The sequence below is a fragment of the Geotrypetes seraphini genome, chromosome 4 (genome assembly GCF_902459505.1).
Source record: "Geotrypetes seraphini chromosome 4, aGeoSer1.1, whole genome shotgun sequence".
In the NCBI taxonomy this organism is placed as follows: domain Eukaryota; kingdom Metazoa; phylum Chordata; class Amphibia; order Gymnophiona; family Dermophiidae; genus Geotrypetes; species Geotrypetes seraphini.
The window spans coordinates 254,542,496-254,569,677 of record NC_047087.1 but is presented as its reverse complement, the minus strand read 5'-3'; the positions used below and the strand labels follow the sequence as shown (position 1 = coordinate 254,569,677).

The window sequence follows — 27,182 nt, the reverse complement described above, 5'->3', positions numbered from 1 at the left end:
TGATGAGACATCGTAGTAAGCTCTGATGGACCGAAAGCTTCCAGAGGGTGAGAAAGATCTTTCTAATCAAGGAGTCTACCTGGTCTTTCATGGTCAGACTCTGGTCCAGTGTTACTCCCAATACCTTCATAGTGGGTTGAATGGGATGATTAAGGTTATTGATGCACAGTGATGCTTTAGTGTCAAGTAGGTGTGGCGATGCTATAAAAAATTTTGTTTTCTCTGGGTTTAGCTTTAGTCTGCACTCAGTCATCCATTGCTCCATCCGATTTAGTACCTCTGTTGCCTTGGGGGTGACTTCTGAGACAGAGGTATTGAATGGGATAATTATCGTGAAGTCATCAGTGTAGCTAAATAGTTTTATCCCCAGCTGGGATAATTGTGCACCCAATGAGGACATATAAACATTAAAGAGTAGAGGGGATAATGGTGACCCCTGTGGCATGCCAGATGAATTGCTCCATGTATCAGAGAGATCGTAATTGAAATGGACTTCGTAGGTGCGGGATATGAGGAAACCTCGAAACCAGTTTAATACCTCTCCTCTGATTCCAATTGCATCTAGGCATTGTAACAGTTTCCCATGGTCCACCAAGTCAAAGGCAGAGCTCATGTCAAATTGCATGATCAGGGCATTGAGGCCTTTACTAAACAAGTAGCTCAAATTATCCAGGATAGCCGCAATTACTGTCTCAGTGCTAAACAGAGGCCTAAAACCAGATTAATTTCATGCAAAAGAGAGAATTGGTCGAGATAGTCCATCAGTTGGGTGTGTACCAATCCTTCTGTGATTTTCACAATGAATGGAATGGATGCTACTGGTCTGTAGTTGGTTACTGATGTTGATGATTCTTTACGATTTTTTGGAATTGGGGTTATTATGATATTACCATTATTAATGAGGAATTTTCCATTGGTTAGGTTATTGGTTAAATAATTCAACAGTGATAGTTTAAAGTCTAATGGAGCTGTTTTCATAATTTCTGGGGGACATGAGTCCAGGACACAGTATGATTTAGAGTAGGGGTACCCACACTTTTTGGGCTTGCGAGCTACTTTTTAAATGACCAAGTCAAAATGATCTACCAACAATAAAATTTAAAAAAAAACACAAAGCACACTGTGCGCATAGAAAATGTTAATTATCATTCCTATTCCAGGGTTTTTCAAAGAGGTCAAAGCAGATGACTCTATGCACTATCACCTCAGTAACAACCATACAAAAATAGACAAATATACCCCCCTCCCTTTTTACTAAACCACGATAGCAGTTTTTAGCACAGGGAGCTGCGCTGAATGCCCAGCGCTGCTCTCGACACTCATAGGCTCCCTGCGCTAAAAACTTCTATTGCGGTTTAGTAAAAGGGGACCTTAGTGTAAAATATAGACAGCAGATATAAATTCAGACACATTTTGATCACTAAATTTAAAATAAAATAATTTTTCCTACCTTGTCTGGTGATTTCATGAGTCTCTGGTTGCACTTTCTTCTTCTGACTGTGCATACAATCTTTCTTCCCTTCTTTTAGCCTGTATGCTTCCTCTCCTCCAGACCTCATTCCTTCACCCATCTTTTCCTTCCTCTTCCCTGCCCTTTCTTTCTCTCTGCCTCCCTTTCTTTTTTTTTCTGTTTCTCTTCTTTCCTTCTGTCTTCCTGCCTGCCCTTTTTCTTTCTTTCTCCCTGCCCTCCCCCAAGCCACTGCCACTGCCATTGCCATCGGGGACCAGGACCCAAACGCCACCAATAACAGGCCCTGCTTCGGCCAACCAGCATTCCTCTCCCCGACGTCAATTCAGCCGTCGGGAAGAGGAAGGCTGATCAGCCCAAGATCGTGATCAATCTATTGGGGGAAATGCTGCCGGGTCCTGCCTTCGCGGAAACAGAAAGTAGGCAGGACCCGGCAGGAAGAAGAACAAATGCTTCACTAACCTGTCTCCCGCATTAGCCCGTAGCGAACGCTTGCTTCAGGGCTCTCAACATGTGCGTGCCGGCTTCCCTTCTCCCCCCCTCCCGGACATAACTTCCGGTTTCGGAGGGAAGAGAAGAGAAGCTGGCACGCACACGTTAGAGCCCGGAGCATAAGTTCGCTACGGGCTGAAATCTCCAAGCCGGTTTTTTGTTTTTTTTTTAATGTTCAGCAGCGGCAGATGACAGCTGAGCGGACAGCCCAGCTAAAAGGCCCTAGGGAGAACACTGGAGAGGAAGGCTGATCGCCCGTAGCTCAGGAAGGCAACACGAGTCTATCACGGAGCCCGGGATGGGCTCCGCGATCGACTCATGTTGCCTTCCTGAGCTATTGGTCGATCGCGATCGACGTGTTGGGCACCCCTGATTTAGAGTATTCGTTATATAAGTTGATATAGTTATTCCATTCGAAATTGTGGAAGAAACTCCAAATCATGTCGAGTGGTTATTTCTTAGATTTTTAATTTTTGAATCGAAATGTTGTGCTAGATCATTTGCTGAGGGTAGCTTGATATTATGCATGGGTTGAGTGTGGCATGTGGTGGCAAATTTGTAACTATGTTGAACAGTTCTTTTGTATTAGCTCCTTTTGAGCTAGTATTAGATGAGCTAATTTTGGATGAGTAAAATGTTTTTTATCTGTTGTTTGTAGAGTTTTATGTTGGATCTCCAGTTGTTTCGGTCTGACTGTTTTCCCGTTTTTTCCAGATTTTTTCTAAACGTCTTACTGATGGTTGGGGGTGGGAGAGGGCGTGTCATAGAATGTCATGTGACTAAGTCAGTCAGGCAAGCCAGCTCACCTTACAGGCAGTGATGTAACTTGTTTAAAAAAATAAAAGTGCAGAAACATTTTGAAGATCCCTCGTATGTTCTCTTGAAATCTGCTTCTTTAAAATTAGCTTCACTGTGGTAGCGTCCCATTAGCAACAATGTACCTTGCTGTTCAGTCATCCTTCATGCAGCTGTTTTTCTTTGGAACAGCATATATACTGTGACTATGTATTTCCTCATGCCTTGGGTGACAAAGCCATGGAAGTATTCAGAGGAAGGCTACTAAAATGGTCGGTAGTCTTCGCCATAAGGTGTATGGGGGACAGACTTAACAAACTGTATATTTGTACTTTGGAGAAAAGGTGGGAGAGAGGAGATACAATAGAGATATTTAAATACCTATGTGGCATAAATGTACATAAGGCACATCTCTTTCAATTGAAAGGAAACTCTGGAATGAGGGGGAATAGGATGAAGAGTGATGAATGCTTAGAAAGGCATCCCGTTGGAGGTGGCGGAGACAAAAAGTATATCTGGATTCAAGAAAGCTTGGGACGAGTACATTGGATCTCTTAAGAGAGAAGAGGGGATAGCAGATGGCATAGATAAGCAAACTAGAAAGGACATATGATCATTTTTCTATGTTTCTAATTTCCATTTGGTTTTTTTTTTGTGTGTAAATTGGAATTGAAGCATGGATTTTTTTGCTCCAAGTATTTTTGCAGTGGCATCTAGAGGGCCATTCTGTAACAGAGCACCTTTGTGGAAACTATGCTATAAAGGAAATAGGTGTATTCTTTCCTTTTATAGAATGCTAGTGTAATAGGTAAAATATGTGCCTGTTATTTAGGGATGAGCACTTGCGCAAGCCATACAGCTAGTGTAAATGCTTGTGTCTAGATGCGCAGACATGTCTATGTCCATTTGTCAAATACATACTATGTACGATATAGACTGGATGGACTGTGCAGATCTTTCTCTGTCATCATTTACTATGGGGTCCTATTATTAAGATGTGCTAACTGATTTAGTGTGCGTTAAATGCTAAGATGCCCTTAGGATTTAATGGATACCTTAGCATTTAGCGTGCGCTAAATTGGTCAGTGCACCTTAAGAAAAGGATCCCTATGTTACTATCAGGAAGATGCTCAAAATCTAATACCATCACAAGAAGTGATTAGCGCTGGACTAGTGTTGGCATTATTGTACGCAGAACGCTCAGGGGGCTGTAGAACAGGAAACAACGTGCAGGCTAAAGATGAGTGCAAATTGTATTTAAAGGTAGTCAAATGGGTGTTAATGAGGTAATTTCCTATTCCCTGCAATGTTTAGAGAACAGTTTTTATTTAATTTGGAAGTAGAAGGAAATCTGTGCAAGTCCCTAAACATGGGTAGGAGAGACGAATTTGTGTAAGAGCAAACCTGAAAATGAAAGCATACGAGATCTGACAATTAAGAACATACGAATAGCCTTACTGGGTCAGACCAATGGTCCATCAAACCCAGTAGCCCGTTCTCACGGTGACTAGTACCTGGCCAAAATCCAAGGAGTAGCAATATTCCATGCTACCGATAAAGAGCAAGCAGTGGCTTCCCCTGTCTTTCTCAATTACAGACTATGGACTTTCTTAAAACCAGCTATGCTATCCGCTCTTACCACATCGTCTGGCAACACGTTCCAGAGTTTATCTGTTCTTTGAGTGAAATTATTTTTCCTCCAATTGGTTTTAAAAGTATTTCCCTGTAACTTCATCGAGTGTCCCCTAGTCTTTGTAATTTTTGACAGAGTGAAAAATCATTCTACTCCACTGAGGATTTTGTAGACTTCAATCATATCTCCCCTCAGCCATCTCTTTTCCAAGCTGAAGAGCCTTAACTGTTTTAGGGCTAGATTCACAAAGCAAACCGATCGGTTTGCGACCCCTTTACGATCAAATTTCCCTCCAGCCCCATTCACTAACCTCTCCAGCGATCCGCGTCAAATCCGGGCAAGCAAATGAGGAAAAACGCATGCAAATTGGATAGCGACGCGATTCATCAACCAAAAATTCAAAACCGAATGGGCTGGCCAATCAACTGAAGAAGCGACTGCTGTGGACCAGTCACAAACCTTCTTTTCCCACTGTCCAGCCGGGGGGAGAGCAGTGCCTGTTGGCTCACTGACAAATGAAGCAATTTTTAAGCAACTTTCATTCTTTCGCCGCCCAGACTGATCTCTGCTGCCTTCCCTGCAGTGCGATCCCGCGGGTTTAAAACAGGGCTGCATGCTGTAGTGCAGCCCCGCTTTAAACACACAGGCTGGCACTGCAGGGAAGGCATAGAGAGCAGGGCATGACCAGCTGAGTGCCGCTGCCGCCGGGGATAAAAGGGGCAGGAGAGTCAGGGCCCGAAACAACTGTAAACCCCCCCCCTAAAAAAAACCCCAGACACAAAACGCATGCACAGACCATCTGCAGGGAAAGCAGATGTTCTGAGCATGTGTGGGGATTGCACACCAGGCGATCTGGGCAGGCAGATGAGGACGTTCCTCCAATCGCCCCCATCTGCATATTTTAGTTTGAAGAATTCGTGGGACCTGCCCGGATCGGGCCCAAATCAGGCCCGATCTGGCAGGTTCATGAATTCAGCCCTTAGTCTTTCTTCATATGAGAGGAGTTCATCCCCTTTACCATCTCGGTCGCTCTTCTTTGAACCTCTTCTAACGCCACTTTATCTTTCTTGAGATAAGGAGACCAGAACTGAGCGCAGTACTCCAGATGAGGTCACACCATGGAGCAATACAGGGGCATTACAACATTCTTAGTCTTGTTAACCATCCCTTTTAAAATAATTTCTAGCATCCTATTTGCTTTTCTGGCCACCGCCACACATTGGGCAGAAGGTGATGATACCCAGATCCTTTTCTTGGGCACTAATCCCCAAGGTGGACCCAAGCACCAGGTAACTGATTCAGGTTATTCTTCCCAATGTGCATCACTTTGCATTTGTCCACATTAAATTTCAGCTGCTAATTGGACGCCCAGTCTTCCAATTTCCTAAGGTCCGCCTTCAATTTTTCACAATCCGCATGTATTTTAACAGTTTTAAACAGTTTAGTGTCATCTGCAAATTTAATCACATCACTTGTCGTTCCAATTTCCAGATCATTTATAAATAAATTAAATAGCACTGGTCCTAGTACAGACTCTTGCGGCACTCCACTGTTTACTATCCGCCATTGAGAAAAATGACCATTTAACCTTACCCTCTGTTTTCTATCTGATAATCAATTCCTAATCCACAACTGAACTTTGCCACCTATCCCATGACTCTTTCATTTTCTCAGGAGCCTCTCGTGAGGAACTTGCCTCCGTACGCTTATGTTGGCAGCACTGTACAAACAACTCAGTAAGGTTTCATAATCTTGGTATATCAGTGTCTTGCAGCTGTGTTTGTGTCGATGTGTGGTGGTATCTTGCTGTGTGGCATTCATTATTGTTGTTGTGCGTTTTTGTGTGCCCTCATGAGAATGTCGGAGCTTGAATTAGAGCAATGAGCAAACATTAAATTTCTTGTTAAACTTGGCAAGAGTGGAAGTGTACTTAATTTATTTTTGAATTGTAATTTGTTTACCTTGATCATTTGTATTGCTCTTGATTGTTTTTATTCTTTATGAAGTGTGTGTGTGTGTGGGGGGGGAGGGAGGGATATATACTTATTATATCATTTGATGGAATTAAGTGCTGTCTATATTGTTAATTGTTGATAATATGTTGCACTTTGTGTTGGTTATAAAATGAATAAAGATTTTGAAAAAAAAAATTATTTATAATTTTTCAATATACATATCAAGTTTAAACTTGTACAGAAAGCAAAAAGTCAAGCAATCAAGAATTATACATGAAAGAAAAAAAATTAATTTCTGAAATAACCAAAATATATGCTTAATTTCCACTCAAGTCCTCTAATAAGGGGATCCAAAATGTTTACAGAAGTGAGTTTTTCATAATAGGTAATGTTAACTAAAGAAGAACCCCCCCCAAAAAAACCTTAATTAGCTGAGAACTAGGATATCTCTTTCATTTTAATTACATGACAATTAGCTCTTTTCCTTTTCCAGTTGAGACGCTGACAAGAATGTTGACAGCTGATAAGGCTCAAAGAAAACAAATTTTTGAGAAGAATAATGCACAATACATTTACATGGCTGGCGCAAGAAGAATGTCGCCCCTAGAGCTAACACACCTGGTTTCAAAAGTAAAAATTCTTGACAACGTCTCTGGGTATCTCTAGACAAACCTGGATACATTTGTATTTTTAAACCCAAAAAGTTGTTCAGTTTATTTTTGAAGAAAAGTCTCAGTAACAATTTTTGTCTGGTGCTAAAGCAACAGTCAAAAGTAAAGTTGATGATACTACTTGCTCTTTATCAGAAAGTTCCAAAAGCATTGAAACAGCACTGTTATAAATATAATCTGTTATCTTCATCTTATCATAACTTTACGTTGCTATTTATCCCCAACAGGTCCTATCGGACATTACCTACTAAAATGTACATATTACATTTTCGCTCAGCAAATTGTATTTCTATACTATTGCCTCCTGAGGTCTCTGATCTCTGTATTTCCTCTGAATATCTACTTATTGTATTTCGCTGAATATCCAGCACTCTTGATTGTAAACCGCCTAGAAGTCGCAAGATTGTGGCGGTATGGAAGAATAAAGTTGTTGTTATTATTTTGGAAGGAAAGAGGAGGTTCTGCTGTTGGGAGATTTCAACCTGCCGGATGCGGACTGGAATGTTCCATCTGCGGAATCGGAAAGAAGTAGGGAAATTGTGGATGCCTTTCAAGAGGCTCTGCTCAGACAAATGGCGACGGAACCCACAAGGGAAAAAGCGATATTGGATCTGGTCCTCACAAATGGAGAGAGTACGGTATCTCTAATGTTCGAGTGGGTGCTCACCTGGGAAGTAGCGATCATCAAACGGTTTGGTTTGATATAACGGCTAAAGTGGAGAGCGGCCGCACGATACTTAAAGTCCTAGATTTCAAACGTACAGACTTTAATGCAATGGGAAAGTACCTGAAGAAAGAGCTGTAAGGATGGGAGGACATAAGAGAAGTGGAAAGACAGTGGTCTAAGCTGAAAGGAGCGCTAAAAATGGCTACGGACCTTTATGTGAAGAAAATCAATAAAAACAAGAGAAAAAGGAAGCCGATATGGTTCTCCAACCTAGTGGCTGAGAAAATAAAGGCGAAAGAGTTGGCGTTCATGAAATATAAAAAAACCCAAGAAGAGGAGAGCAGGAAGGACTACAGGGTGAAACTGAAAGAAGCCAAGAGAGAGATACGTTTGGCGAAGGCACAGGCGGAAGAACAAATGGCTAAAAATGTAAAAAAGGGAGATAAAAATTTTTTCAGATATATTAGTGAAAGGAGGAAGATAAAAAATGGAATTGCTAGGCTAAAAGATGCTGGGAACAAATATGTGAAGAGTGATGAGGAGAAAGCAAATGTGCTAAACATATACTTCTGTTCTGTGTTCACAGAAGAAAATCCTGGAGAAGGACCGAGATTGTCTGGCAAAGTTCACGGAGGAGAGTGTTTATGAGCAACTTGAAAAACTGAAGGTGGACAAAACGATGGGACCAGACGGGATCCATCCCAGGATACTAAGGGAGCTCAGAGAGGTTCTGGCGAGTCCTATTAAAGACTCTGGAGACGGGAGTGATTCCTGGGGATTGGAGGAGAGAGGATGTGGTCCCTATTCATAAAAGTGGTCACAGGGATGAAGCAGGAAACTACAGGCCGGTGAGCCTCACTTCAGTTGTTGGAAAAATAATGGAAGTGTTGCTGAAAGAAAGGATAGTGTACTTCCTTGAATCTAATGGGTTACTGGATCTGAGGCAACATGGCTTTACAAAAGGTAAATCGTGCCAAACGAACCTGATTGAATTTTTTGATTGGGTGACTAGAGAGCTGGATCGAGGACATATGCTAGATGTAATTTACTTGGATTTCAGCAAAGCCTTTGATACAGTTCCTCATAGGAGGCTGTTGAACAAACTTGAAGGGCTGAAGTTAGGACCCAAAGTGGTGAACTGGGTCAGAAACTGGCTGTCGGACAGACGCCAGAGGGTGGTGGTTAATGGAAGTCGCTCGAAGGAAGGAAAGGTGACTAGTGGAGTCCCTCAGGGTTCGGTGCTGGGGCCAATCCTGTTCAATATGTATGTGAGTGACATTGCTGAAGGGTTAGAAGGAAAAGTGTGCCTTTTTGCAGATGATACCAAGATTTGTAACAGAGTAGACACTGAAGAGGGAGTGGAAAATATGAAAAAGGATCTGCAAAAGTTAGAGGAATGGTCTAATGCCTGGCAACTAAAATTCAATGCAAAGAAATGCAGAGTAATGCATTTGGGGATTAATAATAGGAAGGAACCGTAAATGCTGGGAGGAGAGAAGCTGATATGCACGGACGGGAAGAGGGACCTTGGGGTGATAGTGTCCGAAGATCTAAAGGCGAAAAAACAGTGTGACAAGACAGTGGCTGCTGCCAGAAGGATGCTGGGCTGTATAAAGAGAGGCGTGGTCAGTAGAAGGAAGAAGGTGTTGATGCCCCTGTACAGGTCATTGGTGAGGCCCCACTTGGAGTATTGTGTTCAGTTTTGGAGACCATATCTGGCGAAAGACGTAAGAAGACTTGAGGCGGTCCAGAGGAGGGCGACGAAAATGATAGGAGGCTTGCGCCAGAAGACGTATGAGGAGAGACTGGAAGCCCTGAATATGTATACCCTAGAGGAAAGCAGAGACAGGGGAGATATGATTCAGACGTTCAAATACTTGAAGGGTATTAACGTAGAACAAAATCTTTTCCAGAGAAAGAAAAATGGTAAAACCAGAGGACATAATTTGAGGTTGAGGGGTGGTAGATTCAGGGGCAATGTTAGGAAATTCTACTTTACGGAGAGGGTAGTGGATGCCTGGAATGCACTCCCGAGAAAGGTGGTGGAGAGTAAAACTGTGACTGAGTTCAAAGAAGCGTGGGATGAACACAAAGATTTAGAATCAGAAAATAATATTAAATATTGAACTAGGCCAGTTACTGAGCAGACTTGCACGGTCTGTGTCTGTGTATGGCCGTTTGGTGGAGGATGGGCAGGGGAGGGCTTCAATGGCTGGGAGGGTGTAGATGGGCTGGAGTAAGTCTTAACAGAGATTTTGGCAGTTGGAATCCAAGCACAGTACCGGGTGGAGCTTTGGATTCTTGCCCAGAAGTAGCTAAGAAGAAAAATTAAAAAAAAAAAAAAAAAAATTGGGGTTGAATCAGGTTGGGCAGACTGGATGGACCATTCGGGTCTTTATCTGCCGTCATCTACTATGTTACTATGTTATTATTATTATTATTTAATGGTTCTTGAACAATTACTTGTTGCTGTTTTGAGTAAGGTAGTAAACTTGTGTTAATGGAGGTATTACCTCTTCCGGGACTTCCAAAACTTCTTGTAAGTACTGTACATATCTTTTAAACATATCCCTAGGAGTTACCGCAGTAATCCTAGGGAAATTAATCAATCTTAAATTGTTTTCACGTGAGAAATTTTCTAATGCCTCTAACTTTCTCCTAAGATTGATATTATCTTTAACTAATGTTTCTTGAATTTGTTTAGAGACTTTCAATTCATTATTAATGTTTCCAATAGAAGCTTTGGATTCAGATAGTTCAGATCTTAAGTCCTTTATTTCAATAGCCTGAACTTTTATTTTTTCATCCACTTGTTGAAACTGAGGATTTATTATATTTGGCAGACTTGCTACAAAAATCCCAGATCAAATCTAAGATTACCTCCTGAGGCTTTAATATTTGTGATAATTGCTCTTTATTTTCAGTTTGCTCACCAGCTGGCATTCTCTCTCGTCAGTCAGTCTCCTGGATTATTCCAGCCCTGATAGTTGTAAAATCCTCTGTTTCCATTAGACTCTCCTGTAGTCGTGGAGAGTCCAGCACTACACTTCCTCCAGCATTTTCCTTGGCCTCTGGGGTAGAGTGAGCTCCAACTTCTGGAAGCTCCTCCCCTCTCCCCCCTGTGGGGAGCTGGTAACCTGAGGATGTGGGGTGGTGCCCTTGCGTTGGGACTTAAGGTGGTTTCAAGCTCTAGAGAGGCCGCATCTGACTCACCTCTCCAGTGCATCTCTAGCGGGGAAGTCACCGACAGTAACACGATATCCTGCATCTGCCGCATTAACTCCTCTATATTTCCATAAGTGGCTGCTCCGGAGCACCGCAAGGCCCCAGCAACGCTCTTCCCTCTCCGCTTTGGCATTTCCAGTACTTTCAGCAAGAAACTATCAAAATTAGATTGAGTTCCCAAAGCATGCTGCTCAGCTAAGTAAGCCTGTAGCCATTTTGGATCGTCTCCTACAAAGTCCTTCTATACCGCTTCTAATGACTGGAGAGTCAATTCTGAATGGTTTGTATGAGCTTCAGTAATGATGCTATAATACATGAGCTAAATATATGTGAATCTTACCTATTTATACTATCTATATACATATACTATAATTATTGTTTCTGTATTTCAGATAGGGGGGTGATTCTATAAGTGGGCAACTCCTTTTAGGTGCCCCGATGCTGCATGGTGAGAGCCTATTCTATAAAAGCATCTGGGCGTCCAGATTCAATTAGAGAATACTAGTATAAAATGGTATTAGCACTCCTAAATTACACGACCACAGTTAAACCAGCCACATAACTACTGTAACAATGGCTGCCTAAATGTGACAAGGGTGTGTATAACTTGCTGCAGGGGTGCCCAAATGGTTGATAGCGATTGACCAGTATATTGCAAAGGCAACGTGAGTCAATCTCATTGCTTTGCAATTTGTTCTTCCTGCCTCCCCATGCCAGGCCAGGCATGTTCAAGTCCCAGACCCTCAACCTTCACCTCCAACGTCAATTCTGGGCCAGCCAATCACTGCCTGGCTGGCCTGGAACTTCCTCTCTGACGTCAGAATTGACATCGGAGGGGGGGGTGGGTGGAGAAGGCTTGTGGGTCTGGCACTTGTATGCGCCAGGCCTAGTTCGGGGAAGGAGGGAGAAATTGTCATGGTGGCTTGGGGGGAGCAGGGAGAGAGAAAGAATCGGGGAAGTGGAGAAATTTGCACAATGGCTTGAGAGGGGGGCAGGGGGAGAGAGAAAGAAAGAAAGACAGCCAGGCAGGGGGAGAGAGAAAAAGACAGAAATAAAGAGGGGGGCAGGGGGAAAGAGAAAGAAAGAGACAGAAAGAAAAGGGGAGTGGGCTGAAAGAAAGAAAGGCTGAAAGAAAGAAATACTGTATTGGATTTACAGAAGAAAAAGTGCAACCAGAGACTCATGAAATCACCAGACAAAAAGGTAGGAAAAATGATTTTATTTTCAATTTAGTAATTAAAATGTGTCCTTTTTGAGAATTTATATCTGCTGTCTATATTATGCACTATGTCTCCCTTTTACTAAACCGCGATAGTGGTTTGTAGCACAGGGAGCCTATGAGCGTCGGGAGCTGCGAGGGGCATTTAGCATTGCGGTTTAGTAAAAGGGGAGGGGGTATATTTGTCTATTTTTGTATAGTTGTTACTGAAGTGACATTGCATATTTTAAAGTCATCTACCTTGACCTCTGAAAAAAACTCCTAATACAAATAATTAACATTTTCTCTGCATACAGTGTGCTTTGTGTTTTTAAAAAATTTTATTGTTAGTAGATCATTTTGACTTGGTCATTTTAAAAGTAGCTCGCAAGCCATAAAAAGTGTGGACACCCCTGACTTACTGTATTCTGTAAGTTACACTTAAAAGTGGCAGCCCTCCCATGTTCTGCCCATGTGAATTTCACTTACATACACTCTTATAGAATAGTATACAGGGGTTTTGTTGCCACTTACGCCTTTACCCCTGAAAATGCTGGCTTTCTGTACATTTAGGCATAAATGTAGCACATAAATGCAGTTATAGAATTGTTCTATTGTGCCTCTGTAAGCAAAACAGTAAAGTCATAGAACAAACTTAAGTTTATTGAACAATCGGTATCAACAATCCCAGATACAGGGCTCCTTTTACAAAGGTGCGCTAAGCGGTTTAGCTTTCGTACCAGATTAGCATGCACTATAGTGTGCGCTAGCCGAAAATCTACCGACTGCTCAAAAGGAGGCAGTCGTAGCGCTTGGCAATTTAGCATGCGCTATTCCGCGCGTTAAGGCCCTAACACACCTTCGTAAAAGGAGCTCACAGTGCGGTATATCAGCAATATGAACATTCCTCAGGGGTCCTTTTTTTCCCCCCCTAAAAATGCCCCCCAAATACATTGCCACCACACCGCATAGAATGAATATTAAAAACATTTGAAATTATTGATACTAATCAATAAATTTATGCTCATCCAGATCTTTTTTGTTTGCTTTTTGTGGGGCAGATTAGTATTTTTCTTTTGGTTATTGTGCCTCTGAAAATCATTAGGGACTGCTCCAGCATTATTCAGATTTGTTCAGATAAAGCAAAGTTTGTCCTGAGATGTCTGGATAGCTTATTCAAATAGTAGACTGAATATTGTCCTTATCTGGATAATATCACCTCTCATCTCCAATTTGGATAGTCAGCACCGGTGACTATCTGGATACCAGGGCTGAATACAGGATACTGATACTTTTTTATTTTTTTTTTAATCTTTATTAAATTTCCAAACTACCATAGTGCAAACAAACAATTTCAATATACATAAATTTACACGAAATGCACATTAAAGTTATAAACATTAATGCACAACTATTTCCCCTCATCCCCCACCAAATAATCAGAAAAATTACATACCTACAGGAAACCCTCCATATATTCCCCGAATGAAATTTCAATGCAAAACCCTCCCATCCACCTTTCCAATTCTTCAAAATAAGTTGTATGGCAACTCCTGTCATTATAAAGAGAAGTTTGTTATTTCAAGCAGAATTTGGCTTTTAATGCTACTTTTTATAACTACCATGGCCAACACTAACCATGGTGGCTCAATACTGGTTGGAGATTAACCAAAGGAATTTAAAGGACTTATCTTTGCAGACATTAAGCTGTAAATTTCTTTGGGAGGTTCCATGAAATCAAGTTGTATATACATTCTAAAATATGTATGTATACAGAATATATAATTAAATGTTTTGCGTTTATCATACCAAGCAATATTTCCTGTCCTGGTGCTTATTATACAGAAGGACAGCTTTGAGTTCATTCTTGCTTCTGCATTTTTTTTTGTAAGGAATTGTACAGAACAGCCTCTGTTGAGATAAAAGGACCGATCCTATCTGCACATCAGTGGGTAGATATGAGTAATGTCACTGTACAGCTAAATTCAACTCACACAGTATGTATCACTACTTTGTTATATAATTGTCTTACACTAATTTGCATTATGCATGAGAATTTCCTTTAAAAATAATGTTATGTCCTTGCCTCCAGGGTAACACATGCAAACCAGCCTTAGGTTATAGTTTTGCAGCTGGAACTATTGATGGAGTTGGAGCTTTGAATTTTACTCAGGGTGAGTAAAGAAAAAATATTTGAGAATTGCTCAGGCTTGTGTTAGCTTATCCCACCTGGAACTAATTTCATGATATATACTATCCCTACAATGCTGAGATTGCCCCCCCCCCCCCCCCCAAAGTTGTGCCGTTACCAGTGCATTTTATCTAGCAAAAAAGGTGCTGGTATTCAAATGCCAGGCCATCCTTCAGGGGTGGGGGTAATCACTGAAGGACCTGCCCCACAAAAACCAGGCATCCAGCCACAGAATCTATGAAAAGGCACCACTGGGTGTGCAAAACCTGAGCTCTATCATTAATACTTGAGCATGAGTCAATTTTATTTGGCAATTGAAAAGGTGCCGGTATTCAGTACCCCTTGAAGAAAAGTTCTGGCAGTTACCATATGTTCATTTTAGGTATCATATTTCATAGTAACTGTAAAATCTTACTGCCCTTCGGTTAATGCAGGAATTAATATTTTCTGAGGACATGAAGGACAGAAGATTGCTACAGATGGCTGACATGACAGACAGAGCCCCGGCATGGATGCTACCCAGTGTCCATAAGTTTCTTGAAGCCTTCTGTAGGCCTGACTGCACATGTGTGCATGCTTTCACATTTGTCTGACTTTCGCAAGACCCACTCGCAGTTTCATTTATTCCGTGGAGCAGTGAAGACTTGTCTTCTCTCCCTGTCAAACAATTTATCTTCAGAAAAGTTTTTTGTTGCTTTCCTGCCTCTCTATTCTTGTCTATGAGTAGCATAGACCTCTTTTTTTCTTCATTTTAAGTTTTACCCTTTTGTATTCATTAGTTTTCTTTTTAGGCTCTTAAGTTTGTTTCTTTCCGTGACATGCAGCCCCCATAGGCCTGAGCCTAAAAAAGTACAGTTCTTTTATAATTGAGCCTTTTGATTTGACCCAGAGCCTGGTCACCCATTCAGTGGTTTGAGGCAGATATATACTCAGATGTCCCATGAAGAGTATGGACCGCTCCTGGATTCTGATGTAGAGTCAGAGGACCTCTTGATGGAGGGATCCTTAGCCCATCTTCAGACCCTTCCTTGGCTCAAGAGAAGAGAAATTCCTTCCCAGAGAAGCTCTCTTTGTCAGTTTTCTGAGGGAGAGGGCTAAGGCTTTTAAGCTGTTAATTGAGGACAAGCCCAAGGTTGAACATTCATAATTTTAACTTGCCTCTTAAGGAAGCTGCGAAAGTGCCCATTCGCAAAAAACTTAAGACTGCACAAATGACAAATGCTCTCTGTCCAGGTTGTTCCAAAGAAGGTGGATTCTATGTATAGTGTCCAGAAGGCTGTCTGATTTGAAAAGATGGAGCTTCCTCACCATTCCATGGTGATTTAATCTGCTCAATGCCTAACACAAAAACTGCTTGAATACCTTCTACATCTCTTTGAATCTTGTTTAAAAAGCAATTTTGTAAGGGTTCATCTTAGTGCAATTAGAGTTTACCATTACCATGTAGAGGATAAGCCCATCTCTGTACAACCTCTAACTGTTCATTTTATGTGAGGTTTGCTTTGACTACCCCCACCCCCATCAAATCTCCTAATGTGTTATGGGACCTCAACGTCATCTTCATACAGCTGATGAAAGCTCATTTTGAGCCACTTGATTCTTTTCATCTGAAGTATCTGACCTGGAAGATCTTGTTTTTGGTGGCTATCACTTCAGTTTACAGGGTCAGTGAGCTTTTAGGCCCTAGTAGCGGATCTGCCTTTCAAATGGTTTCATCATAACAGCATAGTTCTCTGCATGTATCTTAAGTTTTTTCCTAAAGTGTTTGGTCTTAGTCAATTGTCCTTTCAACACGTTTCCTGAAACCCCATGCCCATCCTGATGAATGAACAGTGCACATTTTCTATTGGAAGCGGACTAAAGCCCATAGATAACCCACCCAGATTTTTTTTAACTCAGACAGGATGCCATCTATAAACACACTTTATTCAATTGGCTAGCAGATTGCATTTCCTTCACTTGTACCAAGGCTGGGTTGTCTCTGGAAGGACATGTCATGACTCACACTATCAGAGCCATATCAACATCGGTGACCCACTTGAGGTCAGCCTTCATTGATTAGATGTGCAGAGCTGAGTTGTGTTCTTCAGCCTACACATTTACATATCATTGCTGTCTTGAACAGAGTACCCGATGTGATAGCTGGTTTGGTCATATAGTTTTGCAGAGTTTGTTTGGTGTATAGAATCCAACTGCACCCTGCTAGGCCCATTCATTTCTGTTCCAGGCTGTACCTTCACAACAGGAAGTTTTTAGTTCTTTAGAGTTATTGGCTCTGATTGGCCTTGCTGTTGCAAGTCCCTATTGATCATTGTTTGTTGTTTTCAATGAACCTGGAAGCTAGGGATTCCCATTTGTTCTTGGAGAAAGTGAAGTTACTCAGTTGTAGCAGATGATCTCTGAGGACAGCAGGAAACAGATTCACATCTCTCTAGGAGATGAATTCTCTATACTATTTTATCCAACTTTGGGTCCTGCGCAAGTTGGGAAGACAGGAAGACATGTACACATGCATGGTTGAGCCTGCCAAATGCTTCAAAGAAACTTCTGAACAATAAGCAATTTCTGTGCAAGGACTCCATTGGTGCGGTCACCTATCTGTGGTAATCTGTGTTCTAGTTTGATAATTCTTGTAGGGAACTTCATTAGCATTCTTTTGCACCGCCTTCCATCCTTCTGGGCTGCCCTCCAATTTCTCAGTTGTCTCTCTACAAACAAGATGATAGGAGCCGGTCTTTTCTACTAGTATTTATTTTTAAATTATATTTGGGTTTTCTTTGGACCGTTTGCAAGGCTTTTTGGTGCTGTAGGGGATCCCACTCTTGGGACAGCTTTGGCTGCAGGAGAGCGCAGACTCAGAGGTTGAGGGTCTGTTTCCAAGGGGCAGACTGCTTTGCAGTTCACCCACTTGGCCTGCACTACCAGTTCGGGGGCTCAGGAACCATTCCCTTGGGAGCATGGCTCACCCCCAGGTTCATCCACAGCAGGCTTGAGCACAGGCTGAGTGGCTCCTTGGTGTTTTTTTCCAGGATCGTGGTCAACTGCTTTCTTTCTCTGTTTGTGTGCACATGATCCAGTGGAGGTCGAGGTCTCTGGCTGGTTTGTTGGGCTTGAGAAGCAGTCAGAAGACACAAGCAGTCTAGATTCCAAGCTTGTTGAAGCAGAGGTTCTACCTGTAAGCTGTTTGCAGCTTCTACACTTGCAGCATCCAGCACACAGCATGGCACAGTAACAGGCTGACAGCCTGGCAAACAAAATTGGGGGGATCTATAAAATCATTTTTCTTGGTTCTGGAGGTAAGTTTCCCCCACCTTTGAAATCCTAAAATTGCTAATTTTTAATGCCCAGTGTAGCTCCCTCTGGCTGGTTTTGTGCTAAAATCACTGCTGGGGCGACCATCTTGGATTTCCTGATTTGAAAATATCTATCTATCTGCCTCAAAACACCTCGATTTTGTTTAAAAACAGGTATGATGGACTCCTCAGGCCAGGATACCTTGGATTCATGCCAAGTTTGCAGTGGATGGCTGTCTGGGGATCATCCGTATTCCACATGCTGCACAGCATGTGAGTGGGGGGTGGGAGCCTCTGGCTTAATCTCCTCTGGTCCCTTGGAGGGTATTGGTGCCCAGTTGGTCTAAGGACCTGGCAAAAAGTCCATATCTGAATCGGGGAGAAGCGCTAGTGCGCTCCCGGTAAAGTGCAGTTGTGACGCAGCCACAAAAACCCAGAAAGAAGCTTGTGAATATCCGCCGAAGCCATTTGGACATCCAGGTCATGGGGTTCCCCTGAGTTCATCAATAAATCTTACATGAGTAACAAGGACCACATGGAACCCTCAGGGATTGCGGCCCTGCTGGCGCCGGGGGTTCCTTCCCAAAAGCGCAATTCCCCAGCAACAGTGCCAAGTGCAAGACGGGGAAGTTCAGTCTGAGGAAGACTGGGACAAAATGGGTTCTCTTTCAATGCCTTTACTCTCCCAGTCAGGGTCCTCTATAACAGGAGATGTTGCTTCATCTCTGGGAGGACCAGAATCAGATCTGATGGAGGCCCCTGATATCGGGGAAGACCCGACTGTGTGCAGGCTGTTTAAGCCTTCAGCATTTTTGGAGGTGATCACAGCATCCCTCCAGGAATTAAACATAGAGACTCTAAAGTCCTTTGCTGTACTGTGCTTGCTTATGAGCAGCACAAAGGCACATACCTCCTGTTTTCCCTCTCATCAATGCACAATAACAGTAACACTGCCAAAAAAAGAGCTACTGTGAGCACTCACAAACTTGGCAAGTGAAAGTTTTAACAGAGCTGCCACAGGAAACTGAACAAACAACTTGTTAATAAAGCAGGCCTCAGACCATAAAGCAGAATACACAGACACTGCTTAGTCAACAAGTCATACTCTGCTCACAGTGTTTAAATCGCAGGCTCCTCCTACCGACGGGGGAAAAGCAGTAAAAATCCTAAAAAGGCATGAATGTCAATTGAGAAAAACCTGTGCTTCTAACCAACCTGAAGGCAGAGCAAAAATAAGTTCAAAACATTCCTAAGTGACAGCTACTGTAAACCAGACATAGTAGCAAAAACAAAGGTTCACATCTTCTAGCACTCTCAGCAGCGCATGTGGCAGGAGTGGAAAATGTGCAAGCGGATTTCCTCAGCTGGAAAACCCTGGATCCTGGGGAGTGGTCAAAATCTCAGGAAGCCTTCACCTGCATTGTGAATCTGTGGGGGTTCCTGACATTCAATCTAATGACATTGGTAGCTGTGAGGGAGTCAGGGATTCTCCTTCACGAGTGATGTTATGTTGGTGGGCAGTAGAGGGCGCTGGCAAGTATTGGGGTAAACTACAGGGTCCAGAATGCATTGAGCTCTGTAGTTCAGAGTTCAATCCTCATCCCACAGGTGACGCTGAACTACAGGGTCCAAGATGCATTGAGCTTTGTAGCTCAGAGCTCAACCCTTATTCAGCAGGTGGTGCTGAACTGCATGAATAGGCTACCCTGCTGAGTCATGGGATGGAACCCAGGCAGGAAGAGCTTCATATGCCCAGTCTGGGATTCATTCTGAGAGGTCCCTAGGAGAAGGTACCTGTGGTAAGATGAGAGCCTCCACAAAGAGACTTCTCGGAGCAGAGAAGGCTCAGAAGTCATGGGTTAAGGAGAACCCCGGGGGAAGCTGAGAAGACTGATAAGGATTGCTTGGAAGAGCTGGTATGGTGAGTGGTGTTGTGCTTGGCAGGATGAGAAGTCTGCTGAATATATTGGAAACTTGGACAGTAAACGTGCTGGCTAAGGTAAGCCAATGTTTATTTGGTTGAGGCTGTTTGCTGAAGAGCCTAACACTGCTGTGAAAGGAACAGCTAATGTTTGGTGTGGCTGAGGTAAGCCGCACAGGTTTTGAAATTGCAGAGAGCTGATTAATTGACTAAACACTGAATAGGAATTGATACTGTTTTTAGAACAAACTGTTACACTGTACTAAGAGGCTGAACTTAAAGTATACGTAAGGTGACCATACGTCCCATTTTGAACGGGACTGTCCCTTTTTCAGATCCCCTGTCCCATTGTCCCCATGCACAGCTTCGGGACACCGAAATGTCCTGTTTTCAGAGATGGCGTCCTGAAGCTGTGTGTGGGACCAACGGGACAGGGGATCGCAGGAGAATGGGCTGTCTCCCTGCCCCAGGACTGGCGTTAGGGGGGAAAAAAAGGGCAGGGGCCCCCCCCGACTGTCTGGTGAGGTGTTCTTCCCTCCCTTTTACTCCCTCACTACCCTCTCACCTGCAAGTGAACTGAACTCAGGCCGCAGGGCTCTAACACTGCGAGCGCTGGCTTCCCCTCGCATCCTGTTTCGGAGGAGAAGGGAAGCCAGTGCGTGCTGTGTTAGAGTCAGACGGCCTGAGTTCAATTCAATTACGGGCTGTTACTATGGAGACAGCAGGACGCTTTCCCATTTCCCACCCACTACCTGTCTCAGTGCCTCTCCGCTGGGGTTACCAGGTAACGGAGATGGGCCCAGACCAAAGAGAGAGCTCATGAGGGTAGCAGACTGCCCACCACACCCCGAAGGCCACAGTAACCAGCAGGTAACCGCCCAGTTTACAAGATTCAAGCAGTCGACTTCTAATTAGTCACACTGGATACTAATCATTTTGGATTTTCTTTTTCTCCTTCCTGAAAGGATTGTTTATGTACCTTAAGGAAGGTGAAGAAGAAGAAAATTCAAAACGATTAGCATCCAGTGTGACTGACCATTCTACAAAGTCAGGATTTCATGGGCTCTCTTACAAGTGTAGCCAGTATTCAAAGGACCACTTCTAAAGTCCTATTTTTCAATTTTTTTTTTTTTACCAGCACTGAGGCCAACTCTCTAACTGAGCATCTGCATTTACCTATCACTTGCGCATGGAGGGGGAAGAAGACAGATGCCAGACCAGGGGCAAGGAAGGAGGGAGAGAAAATGCCAGATAATGGAGGGGGCGGGACATAGAAAGAGGGAAATTGCCATATGGAAGAGAGAGAGAGGGCGGACACAGAGAGAGAGGGCAGACACTGGATTGAAAGGGCAGAGAGGGCAGTGGATGGGAGGGGCAAGACAGAAGGTGAACGGTAGATGGAAGGGGTAGAGAGAGGGGGACCGGTGCTGAGTGGAAGTGTGGGGGAGAGGGGGGACAGATCCTAAATGGAAGTGTGGAGAGGGGGCAGACATTGAATAGGTGTGGGGTTGAATATTAATAGATGTCCCGTTTTGATGAAAAAATAAATGATCACGTTAAGTATACGTAGAGTTTTGATTTATCTGAGCTTGTGAAGGAACAGACTCAGGTCCTGTACACCAATAAAAGTGTTCATTATACCTTCAAGAGTGTCTAGAAGTGTATATGTGTGTGAATACAGAAAGGGTTGTTAGAAAACCTGGGGCAGAGCACTGTAGGTCCTGGCAATGTGATAGGGAAATAACCACTTGGCTCGTCACAGTAGCCAACAAGAAGGCGGTTCAGTTATTCAGTCAAACATGAGCCAGGAAGCGAAGGCCTAGACATCCTGGTGCAGCCCTGACCAATGGTAGGTCTTCTCTATGCTTTCCCTTCATAGCCCATGATAAGCCAACTTCTACACAGGATCATGGCGTACCAGGGGCCAGTGATTCTAGTAGCAACAGAGTAGTTGAAGCAACTGTGATATCCAGACCTGGTCCATCTACAAAAGGATCAAAGTCTCATACTTCCCTGTTATCTTCGGCTGCTCATGCAGGGTCCAAGTGCCCTATGAACCTCTGGAGCAAGCTTCCCTAATGGACTTCACCATCAAGACAGTGGTTATGATAGTGATTACCTCCACCTGACGAGTGTTGGATCTTCAGGCTTTGTCCTGCAGAGATCCATTTCTCAGAATTCCAGATTCAGGTATGGTCTTATGCACAGTCCCATCTTTCTTACTGAAAGTGGTTTCTAGTTTTCACATCAATCAAGAAGTCTGCTTCCCTGCCTTCACTCCTTTGGGATCGTGAAAGAGTGATCAAATGTTGAAATTGTTGGATATGCAGACTCTTATTGCGGTATCTAGAGGTTACGAATTAATTTTGATTGTTGGATCATATGTTCCTATTGACTGGGGCTGCCCATAAAGGTCAAACAGCCTTGAATGTGACCATTTCAAGCTAGATCCATTTGGCCATTTCTTCAGCCTATAGTATAAGTGGAAAAAATCTGTCTATATCCCTAAAAGCACACTCTACTAGAAGCGTAATTCCTCATGGGCGGTATTCCAAAACCTGTGGAGCTGCCACTTGGTCTTCTCTCCATACATTCATGAAGTTTTACAGGGTGGATATGATGGTCAAACAGGACTCTACATTTGGATCTTCAGTTCAGGCTCATCTGTCTCACCCTAAACTCAGAGGACTGCTTTGACATGCTCCACATGTTCAGGAATGGAGTGTTTATCATTTATTAAAATTTGATAAACTGCCTTAATTGCAGCACAATTCAAGGCGGTTTACAATAAAATACATCAAATAAAAACAAAAAAATAGAAAAAGAACGCCATTGAAAATAAGAAAGTACACTACTTTCATACAAAGAAATAAAACCATACACGGTCCATCACTGCAAAAAGTGTTCTCTACTGATTAACAATTTAAGAGAAAACACGTTCAAAAAGATAAGTCTTCAAAAGTACACGGAATTGAATATATGAAGGTTCCTATATGAAGGTTCCAAATGTAAGTTAGTTGGTAAAGAGTTCCATAAAGATGGTGCAATTGCAAAGAAAGCTAAGTCTCTGGTTCTCTCCCACTTTGTTTTTGAGGGGTAAGGAATCACTAGTCTATTATCTAATAGTGAATGAAGGAACCTTGCTGGAGAATATGGAATAATTAAAGAAGCCAGATAATCTGGAACACCCGAGTGCAATGTTTAATAAGTCAAAGTTAGAATTTTAAACTGTATCCGGGAATGAATAGGTAACCAAGGTAATTGTTTTATGAGGGGTTACATAATCATGTTTAAGCGCATTATTCAATATTCTCATGACCATATTTTGTAAAGTCTGAAGATGCTTTAGTTGTGATTTGGGCAGACCTGCATAGATCACATTACAGTAATCTAGTTTCAAATTTATAAACATGTAAAAAAATTTCAATAGTGATTCTTTAGTATCTGTTGCATTAGAAGGAAAGATTAGGTTCTTGCCTCGATAATCTTCTTTCTAGTAGACACTCCATTCCTGAATCCTGCCCTGTCAGGTGTTCATTTGCCTGCTTACTACTTCAAAGGTGCCATGGAGTCTGGACATCTTGATTATTTCCTTTGTCCAACCTTAACAAGAATAGAAGATACGACTGGCGTGTTGAAGAAGCTAGGGGGTATCTATAAAATTTCCCACACTTTCAGTGCAAGTGGCACTTAAGTTGGTAACTTGGTTTTCACTTGGTTATGTATTGCAAATGATAAAGTTTTGTTTATCTGTTTTATGTTTAATGATATGAGCAGAGCAGACATGTTTCTCAGGGAGTGTCCCCATATTCCTCCCTCTTCTGTTTTCTCTCCAGGGCAGACCATCTGCTTTGATATGAACTGAAAAATTGGAGAACAGCCCTGAAGAATGGGAGGTAGAGCAAAAGAATGCTTATAAAGCTCCCTACAAGAATTCTCACGAGAAGGGATTGACTACCCACATGTTCAGGAATAGAGTGTCTGTCTGCTAGAAAGAAGATTATTGAGGTAAGACCCTAATCATTCCTCGAACACCTGATACAAGTGAGTAAATTTGCTTTTTCTTTACATTCTAGAGGATTCTAGAAAACTATTCTTATTCCTGTTTGTACTGTTCTAATTCAACTGAATTTTTTCTTGAGTTTAGTACCCTCTCCATAATAAATATACTTGATAACATCTCACTATGGTATATTCAGCCTACTATGGTCAGTGTTTATAAGTCAGGGGCTGAACCTCAACCCAGATATTTAGGGCTCCTTTTACTGAGGTGCGCTAGTGGTTTTAGCGTGCGCTAGACGCTAACACCTCCATAGAGCTTGCGTTAGTATTTTTCGTTAAGTGCGTGGTTTGCGCGCGCTAATAACGCTAGCGCACCTTAGTAAAAGTAGCCCTTAGTGTTGGGCCATGTCCAGGCTTTGGCATTTTATGTGTAGTCACCAGGAAGTTAACAGGGCACCAGCCAATATTGAGACTAGTGTCCAGTTAACTCAGAAGATAGTTAGGGTAGCCATTTGCATAACATAATTGTAATGTATATTGAGTTGAATCAAAGGAACAACATTGAAAATAATTTTCTACTTACAGGAACTGTAGAAGGAGATCCATTTTGGGACACAGTTCGGGACATGTTATTGCACAAGCCATCTAATGAAACTGTTGATTGCCACAATCCTAAGCCAATCCTTTTAGTACAGGAGAGGTATGTATGGGTGTATTACACACTTTCTCCTCTTCTCCCTTGCCGTCTACCCTTTTCTCCTTCCCACACTTTTTTTTTTTTCTGCCTGTCAATTTCCACCTCCTCTCCTTCCCTCTTTCACCAGGTCAAGTGCAGGCATTAAGGAACATCAATTTGACCAGGTTAGTGCTGTTAAGAAGGATCCAAGGGCTGCGGTCATTCACCTTAAGGTCTTTGCTGGTTAAGAGAAAGGGAGATTTTCAGATGCTGCCTCACTCTGCTGTATCTTTGGATGTTCGCGCCTAGACTCCCATTACCCTGCTGCTTCTGCTGCCTCCAGTTATTTTTTTTATTTTTGAGGTGGCTTGATGTTGCCTCCCACCACTCTGACTTCTCCCATCATACTCTCCCTCCTCTAGAGCTTCAGGAGATGGGGTCTGGCCTCCCCAGCACCTTATTCTTTTTCCTTTTCTGGCCATCACTCCTCTTGATCTTTGGAAGGCAGAACCTAGCTTCCCTGTTGACCCTTTGATCTCCAGGATCCCATGGTTCTTTTCCCCTCCTGAGTTACCAAGCATATGTTTCTTTTAAGTGTTGCAATCAGTGGCGTACCTAGCATATCTGACACCCGGGGCCCATCATTTTTTGGCACCCCCCCATCTGTACGAAAAACTTGATTTTTAATAACAAGCCACACGTCACACATGAGTACCTAGGAAAAGGCAGCATCTTATATATGCAGTGAGCAGTACAACATCAATACACCCATTGTAAAACTAAACAAGCCAGACTACTACAGATCAATTCTAACAGAAAACCATGACTTTCGAACACACAGAACACAGAAAACACCTTCGCCTAGTATGAAATATGTCATCACAAACTAACCCCTCCCTCTTTTACAAAACTGTAGTGTGGATTTTAGCCACGGTGGCAACAGCTCTGATGCTCATAGAATTCTGAGCATCAAAGCTGCTACCACCACGACTGGCGCTAAAAAACGCTCCACAGTTTTGTAAAAGGGGGGATAAAATAGAAATACATAGACAAAGATTAAATTGAACCAGCAAGAAGCTGGACTCTGCATACAATGCAATACCACAGAAACAGTGACACGTGTCTCCTAAAGCAACAAATAAATAGAAAATTTTTGTTCTACCTTTGTCTTCTCTGGTTTCTGCTTTCCTCATCTTCTTGTTACTCTCTTCCTTCCATCCATTGTCTGCCATCTCTCTGCCCCTATATGGCATCTTCTCTCCTTCTATGCCCCTTCCAGAAACTGTATACCTCCCCCTTCCATTTCTCCTTTAACCCCCATTAGTCTGGCATCTCTCTCCTCTCCTACACCTCTCTTCTGCAATCCCTTTCTTCCCTCATTTTCCTTTTCAATTTATTTTCTACATCCATCTAGATTACGTTCTTACTACCCTCTCATCAATTTCCTTTTTTACTGTCTACCTGCAGCTTGCCACCTCTTTCCCTCACGCCCTCCAGTATTTCCCTAACTCAATCCTTTTCCCCATCATGTGCTCTCCTTTTATTTATCCCCTCCTTCCATCCTCTGCCCTCTTCTCTCTCTCCCTTTTCCCCACTTCAATCATCTGCCCTCTTCTATCTCCCCACTTCCATCATCTGCCCCTTCTCCCCACTTCCATCATCTGCCCTCTTCTCTCTCCCCCTTCTCTCCACTTCCATCATCTGCCCCTTCTCTCTCTTTCCCCCCTCCTTCCATCATCTGCCCTCTTCTCTCTTCCCACTTCCATCATCTGCCCCTTCTCTCTCTTTCCCCCCTCCTTCCATCATCTGCCCTCTTCTCTCTCCCCACTTCCATCATCTGTCCCCTTCGCAGCCCAGGAATTTTCCAGACATGTCCGGCTGTCCGCCCCCCTTGGTACGCCACTGGTTGCAATTAAAAAAGAAAAAAACCCTAGACATATGGATAAGCAGATCAGAAGAAAAAGGGGGCACCAAATATCATCAGTTTATTGTTTATTATAGTGCCAATACTACAGTAGTTTATTCTGTTTGGTCATATCTGCTCTCCTTTTTTTCTGATATTTTGTTCAGAGATTTTTCTCCCATTTTAAGGTAATATAAAGAAACTAGTCTTTAAGCCCGTTACATTAACGGGTGCTAGAATAGATGTGTGTGTGTGTCTTTCTTTCTCTCTCTCTCTCTCTCTCTCTCTCTCCTTGGCCGCTGTCTGTCTTTCTTTCTTTCTCTCTCTCTCTTTCCTCTGCTGTCCACCACCACCCCTTCCCTGCTCCTCCTGTCCAGCAGTAGCCCTTCTCCCTTCCTTCCTTTAATCTCCCCCATGTCCACCACCACCCCTTCCCTGTTCTCCCTGTCCAGAAGTAGCCCTTCTACCTTCCTTTTACCTCCCCCTGTCCAGCAGCAGCCCTTCTCCCTTCATTTTATCTCCCCCCCCTGTCCAGCAGCACCTCTTCCCTGCTACCTAATACCTGCTTCCAAACCACCGTTCCTACCCTCCCTCCATCCCAGCTTTCTGGTCTCTTCTGGCCCACTGGCATGAACCGCCCTCCTCTTCAAAGCCCTCCTCTATTTCTGTCTGTCTGTCAATGTCCCTGCCTGTCTGTTTATCGTGCCCCTTCTCCCACCTACCTTTTTTTTGGTTTGTTTTTTTTTTTGGTGGGGGCGGGCAACTGGCACACAGTAACCACTGCTGGATAAAGTAAACCGTCATGCGCGCACGTTCCGAACGTGTGCACACGCCGAACGCACATGTGCCGCACACTTTAACGTTTCTCTGCCGGCCATGGAACTACGGATCACGGATCACGTAGGTAGGAGTGTGCATGCGCGCTTAGGGTTTTATTATTAGTTATAAAACAAAAAACAAAGGCAATAAGGTACAATACATTTTTTACTGGACTATCTCAATGCCTTTTATGATGAGCTTTCAAAGATAACCCTTCTTCAGATCAGAAATAAGCAAATGTTGACATATATCAGTATATACAAGGAAAACATG

At 43.0% G+C, this 27,182-nt stretch overlaps 1 protein-coding gene across 1 annotated transcript in view; it reads left to right on the top strand.

The window, feature by feature from the left end:
• Nucleotides 1-27,182, top strand: part of LOC117359964 (putative neutral ceramidase C) — a 185,863-nt gene that overhangs the window by 113,255 nt on the left and 45,426 nt on the right. The window contains 4 exon segments of the mRNA XM_033943469.1: nt 13,997-14,101; nt 14,197-14,278; nt 24,097-24,192; nt 24,195-24,211. Of these exon segments, the coding sequence (XP_033799360.1) occupies nt 13,997-14,101; nt 14,197-14,278; nt 24,097-24,192; nt 24,195-24,211 (300 nt within the window).